This window comes from Elephantulus edwardii, unplaced genomic scaffold (genome assembly GCF_000299155.1).
Source record: "Elephantulus edwardii isolate Elephantulus edwardi_28Jun2011 unplaced genomic scaffold, EleEdw1.0 scaffold00052, whole genome shotgun sequence".
NCBI lineage: Eukaryota > Metazoa > Chordata > Mammalia > Macroscelidea > Macroscelididae > Elephantulus > Elephantulus edwardii.
The window spans coordinates 337,284-357,427 of NW_006399802.1; the positions used below are offsets into that span (position 1 = coordinate 337,284).

Genomic DNA, 20,144 nt, shown 5'->3' on the forward strand with positions numbered 1-20,144 from the left:
TCTAAAGTACTCAAAAGCAACGGTGTCTCTCTGGAGACTAAGGTGTGCCTGACACAGGCCATGGTCTTTGCAATCACTTGTTATGCATCAGAGAATTGGACAATGACTAGGGAGGGTAGAAGGAGAATTAATGCCTTTGAGCTGTAGTGCTGGAGAAAAGTATTGAATATACCCTGGACTGCCAAGAAAACAAACAAATTCATTCTGGAGGGCTTAAACCAGGCTACTCCTTGGAGTCAAGGATTCTGGGGCTTCGTCTGATATACTTTGGACATGTTGTAAGGAGAGACAGGTCCTTGGAGAGGGACATCATGCTTGGGAGGGTGGAGGGACAGAGCCGGAGGGGAAGACCCTCTATGAGGTGGATTGATTCAGTGACTGTGGTAATAGGGATGGGTGTGTCAGAGGCAATGCGATTGGCACAGGATAGAGCAGGGTTTAGGGCTGTTGTACATAGGGTCGCTATGAGTCGCAGATGACTCAACGGCACATAACAACAATAACAACAACAACAATCTACTCAGGGGCTGGAATTGTTTGCATACTCTGCGTAGTTCTGAAGAATAGTATCCCCACCACAAAGAATAGTAAGCAGCTGCTGTTGCCAAAACATAATGGTGCCCAGTGAGGCTTAGGCTGATAAGTGAGGTTGGGAGACAATGAGAATATGAGACTATGACTTCTCGGGTGTAGTTTCCTGATGAGGATGACTTTATAGAGATCAAAGTACCTGGAGGAATAAAAGGCTTCAGTCCTCACACTCCCATTTCCTTTTCTGAGCAAATCTTGATTTCATTCTCTTCCCCACTTCTCCAAGGGGATTTTCTAGGTCCTCAAGCAGCCAGGCAGAGGTCGCAGGTAAAATCACCTTTATTTGAGCATGACCTGTTTGGAATTATGACCCTGCATCCCCCACGAAGGTAGCTGGGGTTGAGGAGAGATTATCAAAAGAGGATGAGTAGAGCTGCAGTTATGGGGACTGGCTGGAAGCCACTGGCAGGGTGGACTGGGCTGGGGCCCTGGCAGGTTCCGACTGAGGTACAGCAGCGTTAATAATACTCTTGGAGCGTTAATACTCTGGGAAGGGACAGGCACTTAGGGGGCCCTAGGGCATGAAGGCACTTGGAGAAGGGAAGGACACAGGGGATGTGCAGTGGGACTGGGCAGGGCCAGACCCGGGGTTTGGCAGGCACTTTGGGGAGTGCTGGGGTTGGGTGGGCTGGGTCCTGACAGCCCAGAAAGCTTTGGTAGTGGCAAGCACAGTCTCTGGGCTGGATCTGCATTAAATAAAAGCAACTGCCCTAGTGCTCATCTCGAAGTTCTGAAGGCAGAAACTTGTACTGTTGCTGCCGAATCTGAGCCAGCTTCTTCCGTGCCTCTTCCAGCTCTCTTTCCTTCCGCAGCATCTCTTCCTGTGCTGCAATGATCTGAGGGATGGAGATCAGGGCCTCAGCTTACCGAGCATGTGCATTTGGGGCTTTAGGGCTGGAGGGTAGTTGGGAGGCACAGGTGATGGGGCTGGTCTCCTGAGAGTCTCACTCAGAGAGGGCAAGGCCAAAGCTCACCTGGGCAATTCCCCCAACCATCTTCTCCTTCACCACAACCGTCTCATTCTCCTGATCTTCAAAGGCTGCGGCCTTCTGTGCTGCTTTCACTAGGTTGTCTGATGCTCTCTTCACAGCATTGCCGGCAGCCTGGACAAAGAGAATGCAATGAGCGGTTGAGAGCTCAGGTAAGGCTGCAAGGGGAGAAGGACCTCTACTTCTTCATAGACAAGCAGGTCTGAGGGTGACAGTTTAAAGCAGTACAACCCAGGGCGCAATGGGACAGATCAGGTTCCTTACCTGAAGCCTTTTCATTGCCTCAGAGTCCTGGTCGGCCTTGACCTTGCAGGCCACAAGGAGCTGGGCTGTAGAGGCAGCTACTTGCTTGGCTGATGAGATGAGCTTTTCCTGACTCGCGTGGCCTTGTACAGCTGCATTTGCTGCCTCACACAAATTGTTGGTGGCTGCGGCCACCATCCGGGCCTGAAGTGAGGGGAGTTAGATTAAAATGTGTCTCTTACTATGGATCATTCCCAAGTCATGCAAGCTCAGAGAGACCTAATGGGTGTTGTACACTCACAGCAGAAATGAGACCCTGGGACCACTGTCCATCATCCAGTGCATTGGCTGGAATGGCACCCACCTGTGGAGGAAGAGGGAGAGTCAGCTTAGACCTGTGTTCACCATGTTCAAAAGCCTTTTGGGTCACAGATGCTGCCTTGTCTCCATTCTTCTGGACATTTAAACACTTACTTTCCCCTGGGCCACCAGTTCCCGCTGGGCAGCTGATGCAGCCTTCACCAGGGCACTGGTGGCTGCCGCAATGGACTTGGCAGCTTCTAGGATCTGCTCTTCAAAGTTCAAGGACTCATCTGCCTCCTGCAATAGAGAGAAAAAGGTTGTGGAGAAAGGTGCAAAGTCAGACGGGGGCTGGTGGTGGGCGTATTCTACTACTATCAGAGCAGGGAAGAGGCAGGGGTGACCTTGGGCTTGGCCCGGGGTTTCAGCTGCTCCAGCTTCTTGGCTGCAGCCTCAATGGCAGCTGCGGCTCCCAGGAGTTCATTCTCAGCAATGACTGTGGGGTCCTCAGGGTCCACCCATTCAGTTCCTGATGGGATGTAGGTGTAATAAAGGAATTAAGCAGGGTAGAGAGGTCAGGAGCATGAATGGAGCAGGGCTAGGATCACTAGAGGCCAGGTGCCCATGCAGAATGTTGGTAAAGAGACTAGCTCCTCACAGTCGACCCAGGAAGTAGAGCTCTCACCATGGCAAGGCTTCCCTTCCTCCCTGTCCCTGGTCACCCCTCACCCTTCATGGCCTCAGCAGCCTGAATGAGCTCAGTGACCGAGCCAGCCACACGCTTTGAGTGTCCTGTCAGCTGTTGTTTCAGTTCTGGGCTTGGCTTCTGTAGCGTCTAGGGGAGAAGGCAGGAGACTATGAGATCCTTGGTTTTACCTAGATCTATGAGACAAGGCAGAACACAGCCCCTGACCCTCATGCCAAGTCCTCCAGCACCATGCTGTCCATCCAAGCACACTCCGTGCTCACATTCACACTGCACGCTGGTGAAAACGGGCTGCCCTGCACTCACCGGCTGACAAGGAGCAAGGAGAGTGATGAAATGAGAAGGAAGAAGAGGGAGATCAGGTGGGAAAGAAGAGAGAGGAAAAAAAGGAAGAAGAGGTGAGCAGGAGAACCAAAGGTGATACAAGAATGAGGGGACCGTGGTGGGAGGGAGACCTGAAAATAGGAAGAGATTTGGGAAATAGATGGTGGGCGTGAACATAAACTGGAGAACTGGGCCTGATGGTCATGGGAAGAGGACTGTGTGTTCAGGGAACTGGTGTGAGGCACAAGCACATCATTCCCTTACCAGTAGCACATGGTCCAACAGTTCCAGGTAGCCATTGGCACATTCTCGGCCATAATGCAGGGCCCGAAGCTGAACATCAGGAGCCACTTCTGGGTGGTAAGCTGCTTCCTGTTCCCCACCCCCAAGTATGATGTTAGCTTTGAGACTCCAAAGAGCTCCAGACCCCGGGCACTGGGGTGTTTCCCTCCTCCCGTGTCTTACCCCAAAGCTGCCTCACTACCTCAGACAAGCTCCATGATTTCTACCTTGCAAGCCCGGAGCATATCTGCGATGGCACGACGGCTCAGATTGGCTGTAGCGATGACATCTTCCTGGCGACAAGAATTGCCAGCAGCAACGGCTTTGGCTGTTGCCATGGTGATGCCCTTGGTCATGCGGATGAAATCTTCTGGGGTAGAGGTCTTGGCAGGTGGTTCTGGGGAACAGAAAACCTGTTGGGACAGAATAAGAAGGAAGATTTTATGGTGACTGGGTCTGTGAGACAATGTAATACTCAGTACATGTATAATCTGGTTAGTTCATGTGCAAGTCTATCCAGTAGACATTCACTGAATACTAACCGCAGACCAAGCCTTTGGAGAAATTCACACACTCACAGCTAACAGATCAGCAAGCATGAGGCTTCTCTATGTTTGGGACAAAGAGTTGGGTCTTAAGCGAGATAGGTAACAAGGGGGCATGTGAGGTAAATGGAATCACATGAATAACCAGGATGTTAAAGGCAGACAATTTCAAGGAATGTTCTAGAATATAGGAATGGTGGAGAAATATTGGGGCCTTGACTATCAGACTAAAGATCTTGGCATTTTACATAATAGGTAAAAGTCCTAAAAATTTTCAATGTATGATTTCATTCAACAAAAGTTTATTAAAGATCCGCTAGGCGATAAGGGACTGAACAAGGAGCTGGGGGTGCAATGGGGAACAAAGCTGACAAGGTGCTTATTTTTATAGACCTAATACCCTAATAAATAGGTAGACAAACAGAAAAATGAAAGTGATTTGAGCTGTGAATGTAATAAAGAGTATACTGAGATGAGAAATGAAAAAGGTGTCCTACTTTAGAAAGGTGACCAGGGACAGCTTCTCTAAGGAGACAGAGCTAGGAAGAAATGGAAGGATCCAGATATTAAAAGACTGAAGAAATTAAGCATAAGGGCCTTGGAGTGGGGCAAAACTTGGTATGTCCTCAAAACAGAAGATATACCGGGTGGCTGAGGCACAGAAAAGGAGATGAGTGGGATGAGATTTGAGAAGCAGGTAAGAGCAATTCCATTACTGGGTATACATCCTAAAGAAATAAGAGCTAGATTACGAACATACATGCACACCTATGTTTACTGCATTATTTAAAAAAAAAAAGACAAAAACAACCTAAGTGCCCATCAACAGATGAATGAATAAACAAACTGTGGTACATACATACAATGGAATACTACACAATGTTACTGAATAATAAAAAATTTGTGAAACATAACATGGATGGATCAGGAGGGCATTTTGCTGGGTAAAATAAGCCAGTCACAAAAGGGCAAATATTATAAATATTCATTCCACTTGAATCCCTTAAATCATGACTCATTCATCACTTAAATAGTGAGTTCACTATCATAAAGTAAGAAAAAGTTTATAACAGAAAGAAACAGTCTTTGATGGCTACCAGGGATGGGAAAGGAGAGAGAGGGGAAGGAAATAAAAAACCCCAAAACCCATTAACTAGATTATCTGTTGTTGCCTTTGAGTCAGAAAGGACTCACAGATGACCCTCTTTGTTGGGTTTCTGAGGTTGTAAGTTGCAGAGGACGAGACTGCCATCTTTCTCCTCAGAAGAGCTGCTAGATTCAAACTGGCAGAGAGGCATGGCCTGTGGGCTACAGTGAAACTCTCTATGGAATATGCCGCCAGGGCTTCCTAGTCACTAGAAACCAGACATATATGAAGATGGATGAAAGAAGGGCAATATACAATACAGGGCTGATCAGCACAATATCCCTAGAGAAAAGAAGACACTGAAAGGTACACAAGAGATTCAGACATTAAGTGTTAAATATTACTATATTCCTAATCCTGTCCTCATCAGTAATAACAATCATTAATCTACAAGTGACTTTGAAGGTAGACAAGCAAGACGAACGAATATGGACAAGTTAAGGGGCTACACTCATTACCATATATCGCTGTGTCAGATGACAGTTCTACATGCATATTTAGAAATATATTCATGTATATGGTGAGTCAAGAGATGGCAAAGTTTTATAAAATTCTTAATCATAACCAAAAGCTCATGGGAATTGGTTCTGCATTTGGGATTGGGGCAGCTCCCTCTTATGGAGTTAGCAGAGGTCAGACTCAAGCATCTTCATGTTGTCCTTGTTCTTTTACACCCTGATATTATGACCCTTACGAATCTTTTGAGCCTGGAACTTATCTCACCTATGTGGCTCAACTTTCAGTCAAATAACAGATATTCTTATAAAATGAATAACACTGGAGAGGTATTTTCTCCTTAGAATTACACAAGATCTAAAGGGCAGTATATGACTATGCAGAAAGCTCAGAAAATAAGAAGGGATATGCTAGGATGAATGGAAATGAGAATCACAGGGAAGAAGCGGGAAGGGTGCAGTAACAATGTGGGGACTGTAATTAATGTCATAAAAGAGGATTGATATGAATGATTCAATAGAAAATGAACTGCTCTTTAAACTTTCACTTAAATAAAAGTTAAAAAATAAAAAAGGCTTTCAAGGGGAAAAAAAAGAGGAACGAACTAGGGGGGAGGGTAGAGAAAACAGTGCAACAATGAATGAATGGAGACCCAAAATCTCTGTAAATGTTTATTAAAATTAATAAAATTTAATTAAAAAAATAAAAAAGGAAGGAACCTGGACTTTAATAAACAGTGCTGACAATGGGACTACAGAGGTGGGAAGAATGGAAAAGAGAATGGGAAATATTAGTTAAAAGGACTTGGCAACTGTCTGAGCATGATGAACGGGATAATGAAGTTAAATAAGATTGATGCTGAGTCTTCATAACTTAGAACGTTATTAATATCAAGTGGTATGTCAGGGAGAAAAATCAATTAGGAGGTAAGCATTTAGGGGGTGAAACGAACAGGCAGTTGGAAGAATTAAACTGAAAGTCACCTTCTTGGAGAACAGTAACTAAAGTGGCTAAGCTTGCCAAAGGAGACTATGCAAGAAGGCTGTGCAATTCTACGAAGGCCTCTGCTTTGACTTGGGAGAAGAGGTGAAGGTGATTCAGTGATGACCATTGTTAGGCGCTACTGCATTGGCTCTGACTCCAGGCAACCTTAGTACGGAAACCTCGCCTGGCCCTGCGTCAACCTCCCAATCTCTGCTGTGCTTAATAAGCCCACTGTTGCAGTCACTGGGTCCCTCCACCTCACTGAGGGTCCTCCCCTCCTTCACCAACTCTCCACCCTTCTACACATGATGTCTCCTTCCAATCACTGGACCTGCCTGACAACATGTCCAAAGTATGTGAGAGAAAGTCTCACAATTTTTTCTTCTAGGGAGCAAGCTAGTGGTACTTTTCCTAATACAGCTTTGTTTGTCCTTATGGTATTAATGAGGTATGAGAAAGACCAACAAAACCAAGGGAAGAAAAATTTTCAGAGAGAAGCTTCTTTAACAGAGGCTTGGGAAATGTCTGGAGAAGATGAAGGTAAAGATGAGGCCGGTACATAGGGTTGCTATGAGTCGCAGGCGACTCGACGGCACATAACAACAACAACAACAACAATGAAGAGCACTGTAGGAGGCCATGGGTAACTCTAGGGTGAGGGGGTGATGGTGAAAGCAGTGTCATCTCTAGGGATGGTGTCACCCCACCCCTCCACTGGACCTCCTCTCATACTAGACCACACAGAATCCTTAGTAATATTTATGATCAATCTCAATCATCAAATAAGGTGATAAATATAATTGTAACATAAATATAATACTTCTTAGATTATAGGAAAACTAAGAATAAAGTTCTGCTGAAACAGCCTACACTGAATTATAACATTGTTAGGTACAACATTATCAGTAACTGAATGGAAGTCTTTTAAAATTTTTCTCTTTCTCTTTAATTTCTACTTTATTCTCAGAAAACTTACTTTTATAGCTTCACAAATATTAATTAGCAACACAAATGACAGCACATGCTTATAGAGTGTGTGAAGATGAAATCATGTCATTCAAAGTGTCACTGTAATTGGGTATTAATGACAGTTCCGACCAGAGTGCATTAGAGGGTTCAAAGAGTAAATTAGCATTGCTCTCCAAGTATACTGATCCATGTAAACTAGGTTCACAAGAAATGTTTTTGTTGTTATAACTACAGGAGTATTTCTTATAAAAATCAATAAATTTCTGCTCAAACACTGCACTGAGGTTTGGTATCACTCCTCTGACAGTGTCACCTGGCGCTGTTCTCCTCACGCTACCGCTGAGGGAAAAAAGAGGCTATAAAATGCTGAGGAGTAAAAGGGTGGCAAGTGAAAGACACGAAGAAGTTTGATGATGAGTATGTCAATGCCTGTATCTTTGGCAATACCTATATTGCTATATGTGAGATAATGGTCTCTATTCTGGCTCCTCTCTCTGAGCCAAGCCCCCAGTGCCTCAGGCTTTCTCTCACCGCCAGTTCCTGCCGTATGTGTTCTGTGGTCGCTTCCAGGGCTCGCGTGCCTTTGGTGGCCTCATCTTCTACAGCTTTCACAGTCTTGAGCAATGATGTCACGTTGGTCACCATCACCTGGGCATGAGAAGAGTGGAGGTTGGGGTGGGTGGTTCGTTTTAAGGAACGGGAGAAGCACACAAATCCCCTGCCCTCTGCTGCTTCGCTCTTATTTCCTCCAACCTTGGCGGAGTTCTTGAGCTGCCACACGGCAGGATCATCTCCAACTTTGCCCGCTGCAGCCTTGGTTGCACTAATGAGGTCTCCCAGGGCCTTGGCCACGTCTTTCACTGCATTGATCAACACTACCTATGTGGGAGAAGGACAACGAAGGTCTATGGGAGGGAAAAAAGGGGCCAGGCAATAGTACTGACCAGAATTAGGAGTGTCAGGTGGATACCTACCTGGGTCTCAGGGTCCTCCGCTCCCAGGCTGGCTGCTCCCAGCTTGACCACATCAGCGAGGCGAGTGATGGTTGCCACAGAGGACTGGGCAGCCTGAGCCAGCTTCTCCTGGCTCCCAGCTGCATTCTGCACCAGGACCTTGGTGTCCTCTACCAGCACCTTCGCCGTCTTCAGAATGCCCTCCCTGAGGGAGGACCCAGCTCAGTCAACTCTCCCCCATCCCCTTCAGGCTTTCCCAGCTCCAGATAGAGGTTTGTTCTACAGGAGCTAATAAAGGTGCCTCTTCTGGCCCCTTTCTCCAGCCTGCCTCCCTCAGACCCAGATCTCCCCCTCACCGGTGGTCAGCGAAAGTTTCAGCACCCTCCCGATTGAGTGTGCCGGCGGTGGCGAACATGATGGTGGTGTCCAGGTCCGCAATGATACCGGACACAGCGCTGGCTGCTGTGATGCAGGCCTGGGTTCCACGATTCCCAGCCTGGAGTGCAGCCAAGACATGGGAGACCTGGGGTAGAGAGAGCCACAAGGTGATCAGGCAAAGAAAGTGTCATGTGAAAGGGAAAGGTCGCTCATGGCAGGGAGAAGGGACAGGGTGGAGGCTGGATAGGCTGAGGGAAGAGGAGTCGGGGAGTGAATCTATTCACCTTCTCAGAAACTCTCCGGGCACATTCTATGAGCTCCTTCTTGGTGTAGGCATCGCTGGGGCTGCATTGCAGGGCACCTGCCTTGGTGACCAGAGCGGAACAGCCATGCCCTAGCTCCTGTACCCGGTGCTTGATATGGGCACCTATCTGTGAGCAGATGGAAAAGAGATGGATTTTACTGGGAGTACTCCCAATGGCGCTGAAAGGCATGTTATGAGGAAGTCAATAAGGACCCAGAAAAAACATGCATCATGGATGGGAGGAGCTATGAGGAAGTCCCAGCACACAGACCTTTCCTGTTTTATATCCTTCGGCAGGAGGTCACCTCCTACACGTGGAAAATGATAGCACATAGACACCAACTGGTGAGGATATGTGTTAAGCATGGGAGGAAGGAGGGAGGAAAGCACTCGATGCTTTGTTGTTTGAGTCAGAGCCATGGATTACAATGTGGTTTGTATGAGGTTGGGGGCGGGATACTGGGTGTGAGGATGATGTACAGCACGCTAAGATCCAATTACTTACTTTCTTGGAAAGCCAGGAGCTTAAGGGAGGAAGAGCTTCATGGGTTTGCCACAAGGAAGAACCAGGAAGGAAAATCAGACTCGCAGCATAGCTGGTAAGCATTTGTGGGCCCAGAAGAGGGCTGGGAGAGGAGACAGGCAGAACTGGGGAAATCTCTAGATCCTGAGCTACTGTCCCGAGACTGAAGGCTTCTGTCCCCAGGCCTGCACAGAGCCCTGATCCCTCTTGAGTGATGTGGCCCTGAGGGTACATCCCCTTTCTATGGAAGACTAGAGGAAGTGAGCGGGGCAGCCCCAGAGGCTGACATGGGAGTAGGGGCTGGCCACCAGCCACCAGAATTTCCTATGAGGGGTCAGGGGAAGGTCACTGGTGGGGCACTGCCCCCACGTTTACCTCTTCATTTTCAGCAGCCACAGCTGCAGGTTTGGCCTGGGAGGCCAGACGGCCATAGTCACTGGTCAGCTGGTTAGCAAGAGGGCCCAGCTCCTCAGGGCTGGTGTTTGACTTGGTTACCTGATGATAATGGAAGAAGTGAAGTTATGCCCAAAGTCAGCTCTTCAAGGACAGTCCTCATGTCATTTCGGAAACTCACCATCTCCTGCACAGTGACAGCAATGGCCTTGGCCGTCCGCACCATCGTTGTCTGGTAATCCACGAAGGAACCTTCTGGCTCACCCATTGGTCCTTCATCTAGCTGAGGGAGGATGGAGAAAGACTGTCAAGGCCTCTGCCTCTGTGTCCAGGGACCCTGTCCAGGGTGACCTCAGGGTCCACAGGCACCCCCAGACTAACCTGGTTGATGGCCTGGGTGATAGAGTCCACCATGCCGCCAACTACCCCCGCGGCACTGGCTGCCTCATTGAGGGTTGTGGTCAGGTCCTCCACAGCTTCTGTCATCATCTGTACAGCCTCTTCCAGGGCTTCCTGTGTGTGAGCTGCTTGCTGTAGGGGTGGGAATGAGTGAGTGCAAGGGCCCCAGGGATCCTGCATCTCTTCTAGCGATGGACCCCTTCTCTCAGTCCTCCATACCTTGGGGTTACCCCCAGCCTCCTTGGCGGTATACAACAACTGCAGGGCAGACTCTGCCAAAGTTTTCGTCTGGTCCAGGAGTGCCATCTGCTGCGGGTGGCTCAGGGTCTTAGAGGCAGCACCCACTGCAGCCAGGGTGAGCGGCTCAAAGTACTGGGCCATCTGGGACACCTGCGGCAGGAGGTGGACATGGGGTCAGCAGGACGAGGGAGCCTCTCCCTCTCTCCCTTTAGGACTCCCCACTTGTCTCCCCAGGCACCTTGTGTCCCAGCTGGGAGGCCTCTGCCCGGGCAGCACTGGCTAGTGGCTCGATGAGGTGGGAGATCTCCTGCACTGCGGTGAGCATCTGAGTATGCAAGGCCTAGTGGGGGCGGAGAGGAAAGAGAGCAATCAACAGCCCTGATTTCGGCTGGGAAGGAGACCCTGTGATCACACAGAACCCCACTCTTGCTTCCATATTGGATGGCAGTCCTCACCTCCTCAATGTTCTTATGAAATACATTCCTCCTTGTTCCCCCAGCTTCTTCACCTGACATTGTTCTTCCCAGACCCAACCTTGAGTAACCTTTCTCCCCCTCACCTCTTGAGAGATTCCCTCACGGGGAGCAAGCTGCTGGCTGACTGCAGCAAGGGAAGCCTGGTCCAGGTCACGCAGACAGCTGTTCAGGGCTGCAATGGCCGTCTCGCACTCCAGCTGTCCTGGAGCCTTGTCCCTGCAGACATTTCACAGGCTCCAGCACCAAAATGCCTCCCTTTAAAACATTAGCCTGACTTTCCTCATACCCTTCAAATCCTGGACAAGAGGTGTCCTCCAGGACCATGTCATCCAATCACACCTAAGTGCCTAGCCCTTCCATCCTGCCACAACATATGTCCCCAGTCACACCAGTTCTGCCCCCCTCAATACCTCATGCTTGTAATAAGCTTCTTGATGGAGTCTGAGACAGTACGGGAATGGCCAGCCAGCACCGACCATCGTGGGGGGTCTCGGGGATTGACGGCCAGGGCCCGGGCGGTCTGGATCAGGCCCCCAGCGCTCTCCAACATTGTCTTGGCAGAGATTACAATGGGCTCCATGGCAGCCCGTCCCTGTGAGATGGGGAAGCAGAGAAACCAGTCTCAGATCTAGCCAGGAAATGAGGTGCTAAGCTGTCCATCAGTCCTCCTTTCCTACAGCCTCACCTCGGGGCTGATCTGGGCAGGGATGCTGGAGAACTCAGGGTTGGATGCAAAGGCGCTCAGATTGTCCACAGCCTCCAGCAGAGGGGCTGTTGCAGCTCGGCACTGGGCTCGGTTCTCTTCTGTGAAGGCCCCATCGAGTGCCTAAAAGCAGAAGTGAGAGACCTTCAGCTCAAGACAGACGAGGTAAAGCCCGAATCATCTCTGCAGGGTTCAGCCCGTGTGGGGAGAGGCTGGCGATGATCAGTATGGACGAGAAGGGCTTGTGCTCAGGCAGACAGGGTTTGGTAGAAGGCTTCAGGGAATGACAGGGACTCTCAGAGGAGAAAAGACAGGGCAGGGCAATGAGGCACTGGGAATTTAAACACTTGAGAACCTTGATGGTCTTGACGAGATTGGCTGTGCTGTTGGCCACTTCCTTGGCTGATTGTACAAACTGGCGTTTGGCAGTTGGGTTGGCAGTGCGAGCAGAAGCCAGGCGGCAGCTGTTACACAGTGCAGAGGTGTGCTTGGCCACAATGGTTGCTGCAGAGAGCACCTGAGGACAGGAGACACGTGGAAGAGCCGTCGTGAGGGTGGAGGGTCGTGTACAGACCTTAGGAGCAGACGGGGTTGAGGAATGGGCAGCTACAGTCTTAGAAATCTAATGAGGAAACACGGAATACCTGAAAAGCCAATACTTAGGGAACTAAAGATACCCTGTGATTAACTGGATGTGGAGGAGAGGGAGTTGGGAGACAGATTCACAAGATGAGGAAATCCCAATAGTGGGTTAGAAAGTATAAACCTCTACTGAGTTGTGACTTTAATAGTAATAACATGTGTCAATGATGGGACACAATACATGAGAAGACAACTAGCCTAAGAGAAGCTGTACTTGGAGAGTTCAAGATGGGTCCCTGTCCTCCACCCTTCCCTGTATGTCCATGCCTTCCTCTTTTCCCACAGGGGTGAGGCCATCCTGGCTTAGCATCCTTATTAGCCTGCGCACAGAATCTTCTCCCCAAGTTACCTGTGCCTGGGTACAGCCAGGCTCCCCCAAACTCTGACAGGCCATCTGAATTGCCTGGTTGGCACGGGCAAACTGTGTGGGCTCCACCAGCCCTTGCTGTCCAGCTTGGCTATTAGGGTCAGAGACACCAACTAAGTATGCAGCCTGGGGAGAGAAAAGGTCAAAGGGGTCAGGATAGATGACAGGCAAGAAAGAAGTTGTTAACAGTAATACTGGGAGATAAAGGAGAGGAAGCTAAGTTCAGAGGCCAGGGCTTTCCCCCAGGGGTCTACTTGAGTAGAGAGATATTAACAAACTACATACAGTAACACTGTAACAAAATGAAAATAAAACCCCAACTGTTTTGTTTAAATATGTGTAAACATTTTACAAGACTGAAAAAGGAAAATCACAATTCATCAAATTTCTATTTAGATATATGTGCAGATACTGTTACTGTAATATTAGTAAAAAGCTTCAGAGATTTGGGAAGGGGAAAGGAGTGGATAAACTGTTGCTAAGGAAACACTTTATAATTCGAAGACCATCATAATGTTTGATACATTCTTCAACCAACATAAAAAGCAAAGGAGAAAAAACAAACAAACAAACAAATAAATAAATAAAGCAAAGGAGAATTTGAGAAGACTGATGGTAGGTTTTCAGGGAATAAACAGTCTGAAATGAACTCTTAAACCAATTTGTTTTGAAGATTCATAAAGAAAAATACTCTCAGAATTAAAAGATGCCATAGTGGCAGAGTGTGTTATATGTCTGACTATCAATCAAAAGAATGGCAGTTCAAACCTACTGGCCACTCTGTAGGAGAGAGACAGACGGTCTCAGGGTAGAGAGGATCAGGTGAACAGAGATAGAGTATAGTCAACCGACCAGGACGAGGGAGGATCAATCTGGGAAGAACTGACGAAGGTCATACTGGCTATTGCAACTAGGAAATAGGAACAGGATGTGTCTAACTATTTAAAAGGGGAAGGGGAGAAAAAGTGTGGAAGAAGTAGGGGAAAACCCCAAAAACCCAACCACTAGGACAGCAGAGATTAATGGACAGAGGGTGGGAGGTGGAGGTACAGGCAAGATGAAACCAGAATTTGATGAGACAGGGTGGTACAAGGCATTGATCAACAGTAAGTATGTAAAACACAACTATATGAATGAATGTGTAAAACACAATGTGCATGAATGAAGCACAATGTATATAAGTGATTGCATACAACACAATCTACATGGATGAGACAAAGCATATGAATGATTGTAGAAAATACAATTTAAAAAAAAAAGTACAGCCTTTAAAACCAGGTGAAATTGACCATGAATGAGAACTGGCTTGATGACTAGGGGTCTGAGTTTTTTAGTATGTAGAAAAAGGTAAAGTTAAACAATCACTCAAACAACTAAAATATTGGTCATTGGCATTATTTTAAAAAACACATAATGTGAAAAAATTATGTACAATGTTAATTTAGTACATGATGAGAGAGCCAAAGCAAGAAAAAGCCCTATCACTTAGACAGTGTAATAATAATTAATTGTAACCCCAAACAGTACTAGATTCAGGGGTTAAAGCTGTCAGCATTATTGTTGACCAATGACTACCAACAAATACATCTCCTTCAGGAGGAGAAAAAGCTGTTTGTTGTTTTACACAGACTGACTTCGTGGTGTATCTGTACGTGATGAGCTGAGAAGAATTAAAGGAGGAAACGTAGGGCTCATTCCAGGAGTCATCTCAAGAAAATAACCTGTGCAGCTGCCTCAGTGAAGCCACAGAGCGCCTTGGAGGCTGTGGCAATGGCCTCTCCAAATTCTGGCAGGTTTCCGTTTTTGGCATTCTGGGAGATCCCAGTCATGGCCTCACCCAGCACCTGAGAAAGAGAGGGCACCAGGAGAGTCAGATCCTGCCCTCAAGGGTAGAGCAGCATCTGGACCCTTCCATCTTCCCTCTAGAGCACCTGTCTATGATTACCTTTGAGTTCTCCATTACACTGTCCAGGCAACCAAAGTAGGACATGTCATTGATGGGCTGGACGGGATTCTCCAGGAGTTCTCGAACCGTCTAGGAAGGAGAGAAGTGAGATCCAAGATACCTCCTCCACTCCCAAGCCCATACCACCTTCCTCCTCTTTGATTGCATTTTGCTGGCCAGTGCCTACCTCCAATTCCCGCAGGGCATTGTCACACTCTTTCTGGCCTGGTGCCTGCTGGGTGCACATGGTAATGAGTTGATTGATGCTGTCAGTCACCGCTCTGGTAGAGACAGAAAGTAGAGTGACAGAATAAGTGAGCGGGACATCATTTCTGGGTTCTGTACACCTAGGACAGGAGTGCTGGGGGTGCAGTTCATAGTGAGTTGCACTGTTAACACAAAGGCTGTGCTTTTCTAGTGGCTAGAATCCACCAGCCCTTTCTTGGGAGAAAGATAAGTAATCTCCTCCCATATGATTTCCAGCATTGGCAACCCAAAAAAGATCAGCTCTGAATTGGAACCAATTCAATGGCAATTGAGTTTTGTTCTTTTTTGAGTACACATAGAAGTCTCCAGGTATTTCTTTTCACTTCTAACTGTTCCTGAGCCAGAGAAATGCCTCATCCTCAGTCTTTACCTAATATTCTAGGGCTAGTGTTCCTATTTCCTGCTTACCGGGCAGCTGCAGCCAGCTGACTCTTGAGGTTGGGAGAAGCAGGATCTGTAGACAGGGCCTTGGCAGCTAAAAGAAGTTTGCTTGAAGACATGGAGATGCCCTTCAAATTGGATACAACCTGGGCCCGATCCTCTTGGCTCTGTTGAAGGTGATAAGGTAAACACATTGTCCAGTACTTTCTTATCTCTCTCTAAAGCGTCTTTCCCAGACACTCAGCTACCGCTAGAGACTGGGGAGGGGAGGAGCCAGGACAAAGCCAGGACTCTGTTCACATAGGCATCCCCCACTCGACTTCTGCAGAAGACATTCAAGCAGATCCTCTCCATACCGGAGCCTGTCCTGCCATCTCCACGCCAGCCTCCAGGAAGTTGCTGAAGTCCTGTCCGAATCGTCCAGAGGCACGGGCCAGGTCCTGAGGGGTTCCCCGCGAGGCCTGCACCAGCTCTGTGGCTGCCTGGTTCAGGCCAGCAGCTGCCTCATTCAACCGGCTCTGAGCTTCTTGAAAGGTCCCAGTACTGGGGGGCAGCTGCAGGGTCCGAAAACAGGTCAGAAGGAAGACTGAGGAATGATGTGAGGCAGAATTAGAATAAGAAGGGCTGGGAGGGTGGTTACAAAAACTAGGAGTGATGAGAGGGGATGAGTCAGGGAAGCTGTGTCAAAGAAGAGGTCCCCCACACGCCAGTCCTCCTACCGAGTCACTCAGGAGCCTCTTGCTGGCTTCTCCAACTGCTCTCAGTGCGTTATCCACATCTCGCTGGCCAGGCAGGCAGCTGACACAGCGGTTCAGTGCCTGAGTCACTGCTTTAGCCACCTACGGGAGGAAAGGGAAGGGAAGCCCAACCATTGAGATCCCTCTTACACTCATAGGACTTGGGAGGAAATTCTTTGCTCCATGCCCATCTCAAGTGAGAGGATGGGATGCAGAATGAATACATAAGTCAAGGCCAGAGCAGCAAATGTGATACTGATAAAACTTCCAAAGCTGGTGGTGTTTAGTTCCAAGTTTTACACTAACTGAGATATTCCTACCAAAACTAAGAGAAAGAATGATGAACTCCAGAGAGGAGTTTTCAGAACTGAGAAGATGTTCTTCTGCCCATGTGGGTGAGACCTCGGTGCTAAGGACACTTTCCCCCAGTCAGGGACTGAGGGGAGACGGGCCCCTTCCCAGTACCTGACCTGGGCAAGGCGCTGCTGGCTCTCAGGGTCCCCTGGATGGCTGGCGGCCTTTTTTGCCTCCTCGATGAGGCTGCTGGCTTTGTCCAGGACATCGCTGGCCGTGTCAAGCACAACGGCCTGCACAGCAGGATCTGATGTCAGGGCAGCCACTCCCCGTGCAGCCTGAGCAAGTGCCCGCAGCCCACCTGCCACCTCTCGAGCTGCAATCCCTGGGAAGATGGAGGAAGGGGGAGAGGAGAGTCCTTGCTGCCAGGTTCTGAGCTCAGTGGTTTCCAGTCAGCCCCAAGCCCTTGCCGACTCCTCATCTCCTGCCACATGCCCCAATTCTGGCTTTCACATACCAGCGTAATTCTCATTGCCCTGGGCCACCTCCCCCAGAAGCTGGGCAATGGCGGAGCTCACGGCTTTGGTGCTGTTGCCCAGGTCCTGGGCACACTTCTCCATCTAGGGAAAAAGGGAGAAAGACTTAGGTTTCAGGCACTGGAGGAGTAGGGAGAGAAACTTGAGAAGAGAAATGGGGGGTTGAAATGAAGGGTTTGGGGACTTTTGCGGTACAGTGGGGAAGGAAGACTTTGAGTAAGAATGACATCTGAAGAATCCTTACTGTCTCCCCAGGCAGGGGTTTAAGTTTGCCATCTCGAGCTGCTGCCTTCACTTCCTGGAGGTCCCTCTCTAGATTCTGGACCACACTCAGTGCAGAATCCATTTCCAAAGGCCCACATGCTTCCTGTGCCTACAGGGGAGGACGGCAGGCTTTGGTTACAGGAGATACGGCTGGGGCTCACTGATTACATGGCAACAATCTATCTGTTCTGGGTTATTCTGCGTGGACTCTCCACCATACCATGATGCCACTCCATTAACCCCCGACCACAGCTGGTTCCTATACCTTCTGGGCAGCGGTGCGGAGTTCAGCCAAAGCGGTGCCAAGGTTTTTGGCACACTGACTCAGCTGCATGGCAGAAGCCTGGTCCTGAATGGTTGGCACTGAGGCCTTTGCTGCTGCCACCATCTTCCCGCCTGGCTGTTGGGGATTAGACAGATAGATTAAGTGTCCTGCCCTCTCTTTGGCCTGGGCACAGTAACTGATGGTCAAGACATGGTGAGTCTAGGGATCACGTTTTAGGAGCTGGGAAAGAGGCTACTGGTGGATTTAAATTGTGGGGAACACAGGGTCCTGGGAGGGCAGCAAGTCTGGTTTGTGAGGTAAGCAGATGATCTATCCTTGCCTGCAGGAAGCTCTGGCTGGCAGCGATGAGAGCGAGCTGAGCACTGGGGCTGTCAGGCTGAGCTTGGCTTCCTCGGACGCCCTGCACCAACTGAGGAATCTGCTCTGCCACAGCCTACAGTAGGTGAAATTGTTATCAGTGCCATCTCACCACAGTCTGGGAAAGACTCCCCTTCCCTTATGCTTCCCCCCAGCCCTACTCCCCAACATGCTTCCTCACCTTGCAGCTCTGTACCAGCAGGGGCTGGGGGCCAGCAGAGGCCTTGGGAGCAGAGGCTGCATGCTGGGCTGCAGCGATGGTCTGGGTAGCTGAGGCTGCGGCCTGCTTGGCTGCGTGCTAGGAGGACAAAGTTGTGAGGACAAGTCCCAGGCTGCCCCCTCCAGTCTTTTTGTCCACCTTGTTCTTGCTCCCTATTCCTCAAGGAAATACTGACTCTCCCTAGCACTCCTCACCCCTAACGCGCCACATCTTGATTATTTCATTCCTCTCACAACACAGGATCCCCTGGTCCTGGCTAATTTCCCATTCTCACCTCTAGCCGCTGCACCAGCTTCTTCTTGATGGCATTCTGGGCAGCTGCATTGGTTGCCATGCGCAGACCCTCAGCTGCTTCCCGCAGCCGCTGCTGCTGCTCCTCACTGTCAGGATGGGCAGCTGCCCCCTGAGAAAGGCGGACAGTTGGTTACCACTTGCCAGCCCACTCTGATCCCTCTCAACATAGTTGTTGTTGCAAGGTACTACTGAGTGGTTCTAACTCATAGTGACTATGTACAACAGAACCAAACACTTGCCCAGATTTGTGCCATCCTCACAATTATTGTGCTATTTGAGCACACTGTTGTAGCAACCATGTCAACTCAACTTATTGAAGGGCTTTCTCGACTTTACCAGGGATCATGTCCTTTTCAAAACGCTGGTCCCTCCTGGAAACATGCTCAAAGTATGAGGAAAAAGCCTCACCCTCCTTCCCTCTAAGGAATATTCTGGTTGTGCTTCCAAGACAAATTTATTCATTCTACTGGTAGTTCATGGTAAACCCAACATTCTTCACCAACACTACAAAAATGACATCTCTTCTTCCTTGGTCTTTCTTACTGTCCCATCTGTCCCATTTTTTAATGAGGGAACTGAAAATACCATGGCCTGAGTCAGGTACACCTAAATCCTCAGTTACATAATATGGGGGGGGGGATGCAAACTCAACCCCAAAAACATTTTAAAGAGGTCTTTTGTAGCAGATTTATCCAATAGGTTGTTTGATTCTTGACTGCTGCTTCCAACAGCTTTCATGTGATCCAGGCAAAGCAAAATCTTTGACAACTTTAATCTTTTTGTTTTATCGGTATATTCCTTTTTGATCCAATTATAAGAATTTTTGTTTTCTTTATTCTACATACCAAAGAGGTTGTGGTTCTTGATCTTAATCAGTAAGTGCTTCAGGTCCTCTTCACCTTCAGCAAGCAAAATTTTATTGTGTGCATTTCAATTTCTTAAAGTCTTTTCATAATCCTGATGCTACATTCATCTTAGTATAGTCCAGTTTCTTGGATTTTTTTTCTTCAACACACAGACTGAACAAGGATAGTGAAAGGATACAACACTAACACCTAAATTTCTTGATTTTGAACCATGTCATATACCCTTGTTCTGTCTGAATGACTACCTACATAGTCCTGCATGAGCACAATTCAGTGTTCTGGAATTCCCATTCTTCACAGTGTTTGCTATCATTTGTTATGATCTACACACTCCCAATACCTTTACATAGTCAATAGAGTATAGGTAATCCCCTTTCTGATATTCTCTGCTTTCAGCCAAGATCCAATGCCTATTTTCCTTCTTGGTCTTCAACTTTCAAATTTCAATCACCACTAATTATCAACGTTTGTTTGACCTACTCCAGAACTCAGAAGTTAGGGGGAAAGTCAAGTTTTTCTTCTTTGGTATTAGTGGTTGGTTTGTAAACTCCTATTACTTCTTGTTGCTAGGTGCTGTTGAATTAGAACCAACATATAGTGACCAGAAGTACAACAGAAGAAAACCATGCCTAGCCCCACGTCTCCTCACTGTCTCCGCTGCCTGATCTTGTGTCTCCTCACAGTCTCCGCTGCCTGGCCTATGTAATCCTCAGTCTCCACTGCCTGGCCTGTGTAATTCTCACAGTCTCCACTGCCTGATCTTGCATCTCCTCACAGTCTCCA

General features: G+C 48.3%; 1 protein-coding gene across 1 annotated transcript in view; it reads right to left on the reverse strand.

Moving 5' to 3' along the window:
- Positions 1-1,301: 1,301 nt before the first annotated feature.
- Positions 1,302-20,144, reverse strand: part of TLN1 (talin 1) — a 30,026-nt gene continuing 11,183 nt past the window's right edge. The window contains exons 20-56 of the mRNA XM_006886822.1: positions 18,476-18,604; positions 18,163-18,279; positions 17,944-18,057; positions 17,604-17,738; positions 17,319-17,447; positions 17,056-17,158; positions 16,715-16,923; positions 16,227-16,346; positions 15,864-16,061; positions 15,535-15,674; positions 15,047-15,140; positions 14,860-14,949; positions 14,636-14,758; positions 12,897-13,040; positions 12,261-12,422; positions 11,888-12,028; positions 11,613-11,794; positions 11,286-11,418; positions 10,965-11,066; positions 10,706-10,876; positions 10,469-10,618; positions 10,269-10,370; positions 10,070-10,189; positions 9,152-9,298; positions 8,846-9,012; positions 8,511-8,694; positions 8,290-8,415; positions 8,068-8,184; positions 3,663-3,848; positions 3,418-3,525; positions 2,853-2,958; positions 2,528-2,652; positions 2,298-2,423; positions 2,125-2,187; positions 1,845-2,027; positions 1,566-1,694; positions 1,302-1,427 (exon numbers count right to left, since the gene is read on the reverse strand). Coding sequence (XP_006886884.1) covers positions 1,302-1,427; positions 1,566-1,694; positions 1,845-2,027; positions 2,125-2,187; positions 2,298-2,423; positions 2,528-2,652; positions 2,853-2,958; positions 3,418-3,525; positions 3,663-3,848; positions 8,068-8,184; positions 8,290-8,415; positions 8,511-8,694; positions 8,846-9,012; positions 9,152-9,298; positions 10,070-10,189; positions 10,269-10,370; positions 10,469-10,618; positions 10,706-10,876; positions 10,965-11,066; positions 11,286-11,418; positions 11,613-11,794; positions 11,888-12,028; positions 12,261-12,422; positions 12,897-13,040; positions 14,636-14,758; positions 14,860-14,949; positions 15,047-15,140; positions 15,535-15,674; positions 15,864-16,061; positions 16,227-16,346; positions 16,715-16,923; positions 17,056-17,158; positions 17,319-17,447; positions 17,604-17,738; positions 17,944-18,057; positions 18,163-18,279; positions 18,476-18,604 — 5,001 coding nt within the window. The remainder of the gene's footprint in view (positions 1,428-1,565; positions 1,695-1,844; positions 2,028-2,124; positions 2,188-2,297; positions 2,424-2,527; positions 2,653-2,852; positions 2,959-3,417; positions 3,526-3,662; positions 3,849-8,067; positions 8,185-8,289; positions 8,416-8,510; positions 8,695-8,845; positions 9,013-9,151; positions 9,299-10,069; positions 10,190-10,268; positions 10,371-10,468; positions 10,619-10,705; positions 10,877-10,964; positions 11,067-11,285; positions 11,419-11,612; positions 11,795-11,887; positions 12,029-12,260; positions 12,423-12,896; positions 13,041-14,635; positions 14,759-14,859; positions 14,950-15,046; positions 15,141-15,534; positions 15,675-15,863; positions 16,062-16,226; positions 16,347-16,714; positions 16,924-17,055; positions 17,159-17,318; positions 17,448-17,603; positions 17,739-17,943; positions 18,058-18,162; positions 18,280-18,475; positions 18,605-20,144) is intronic.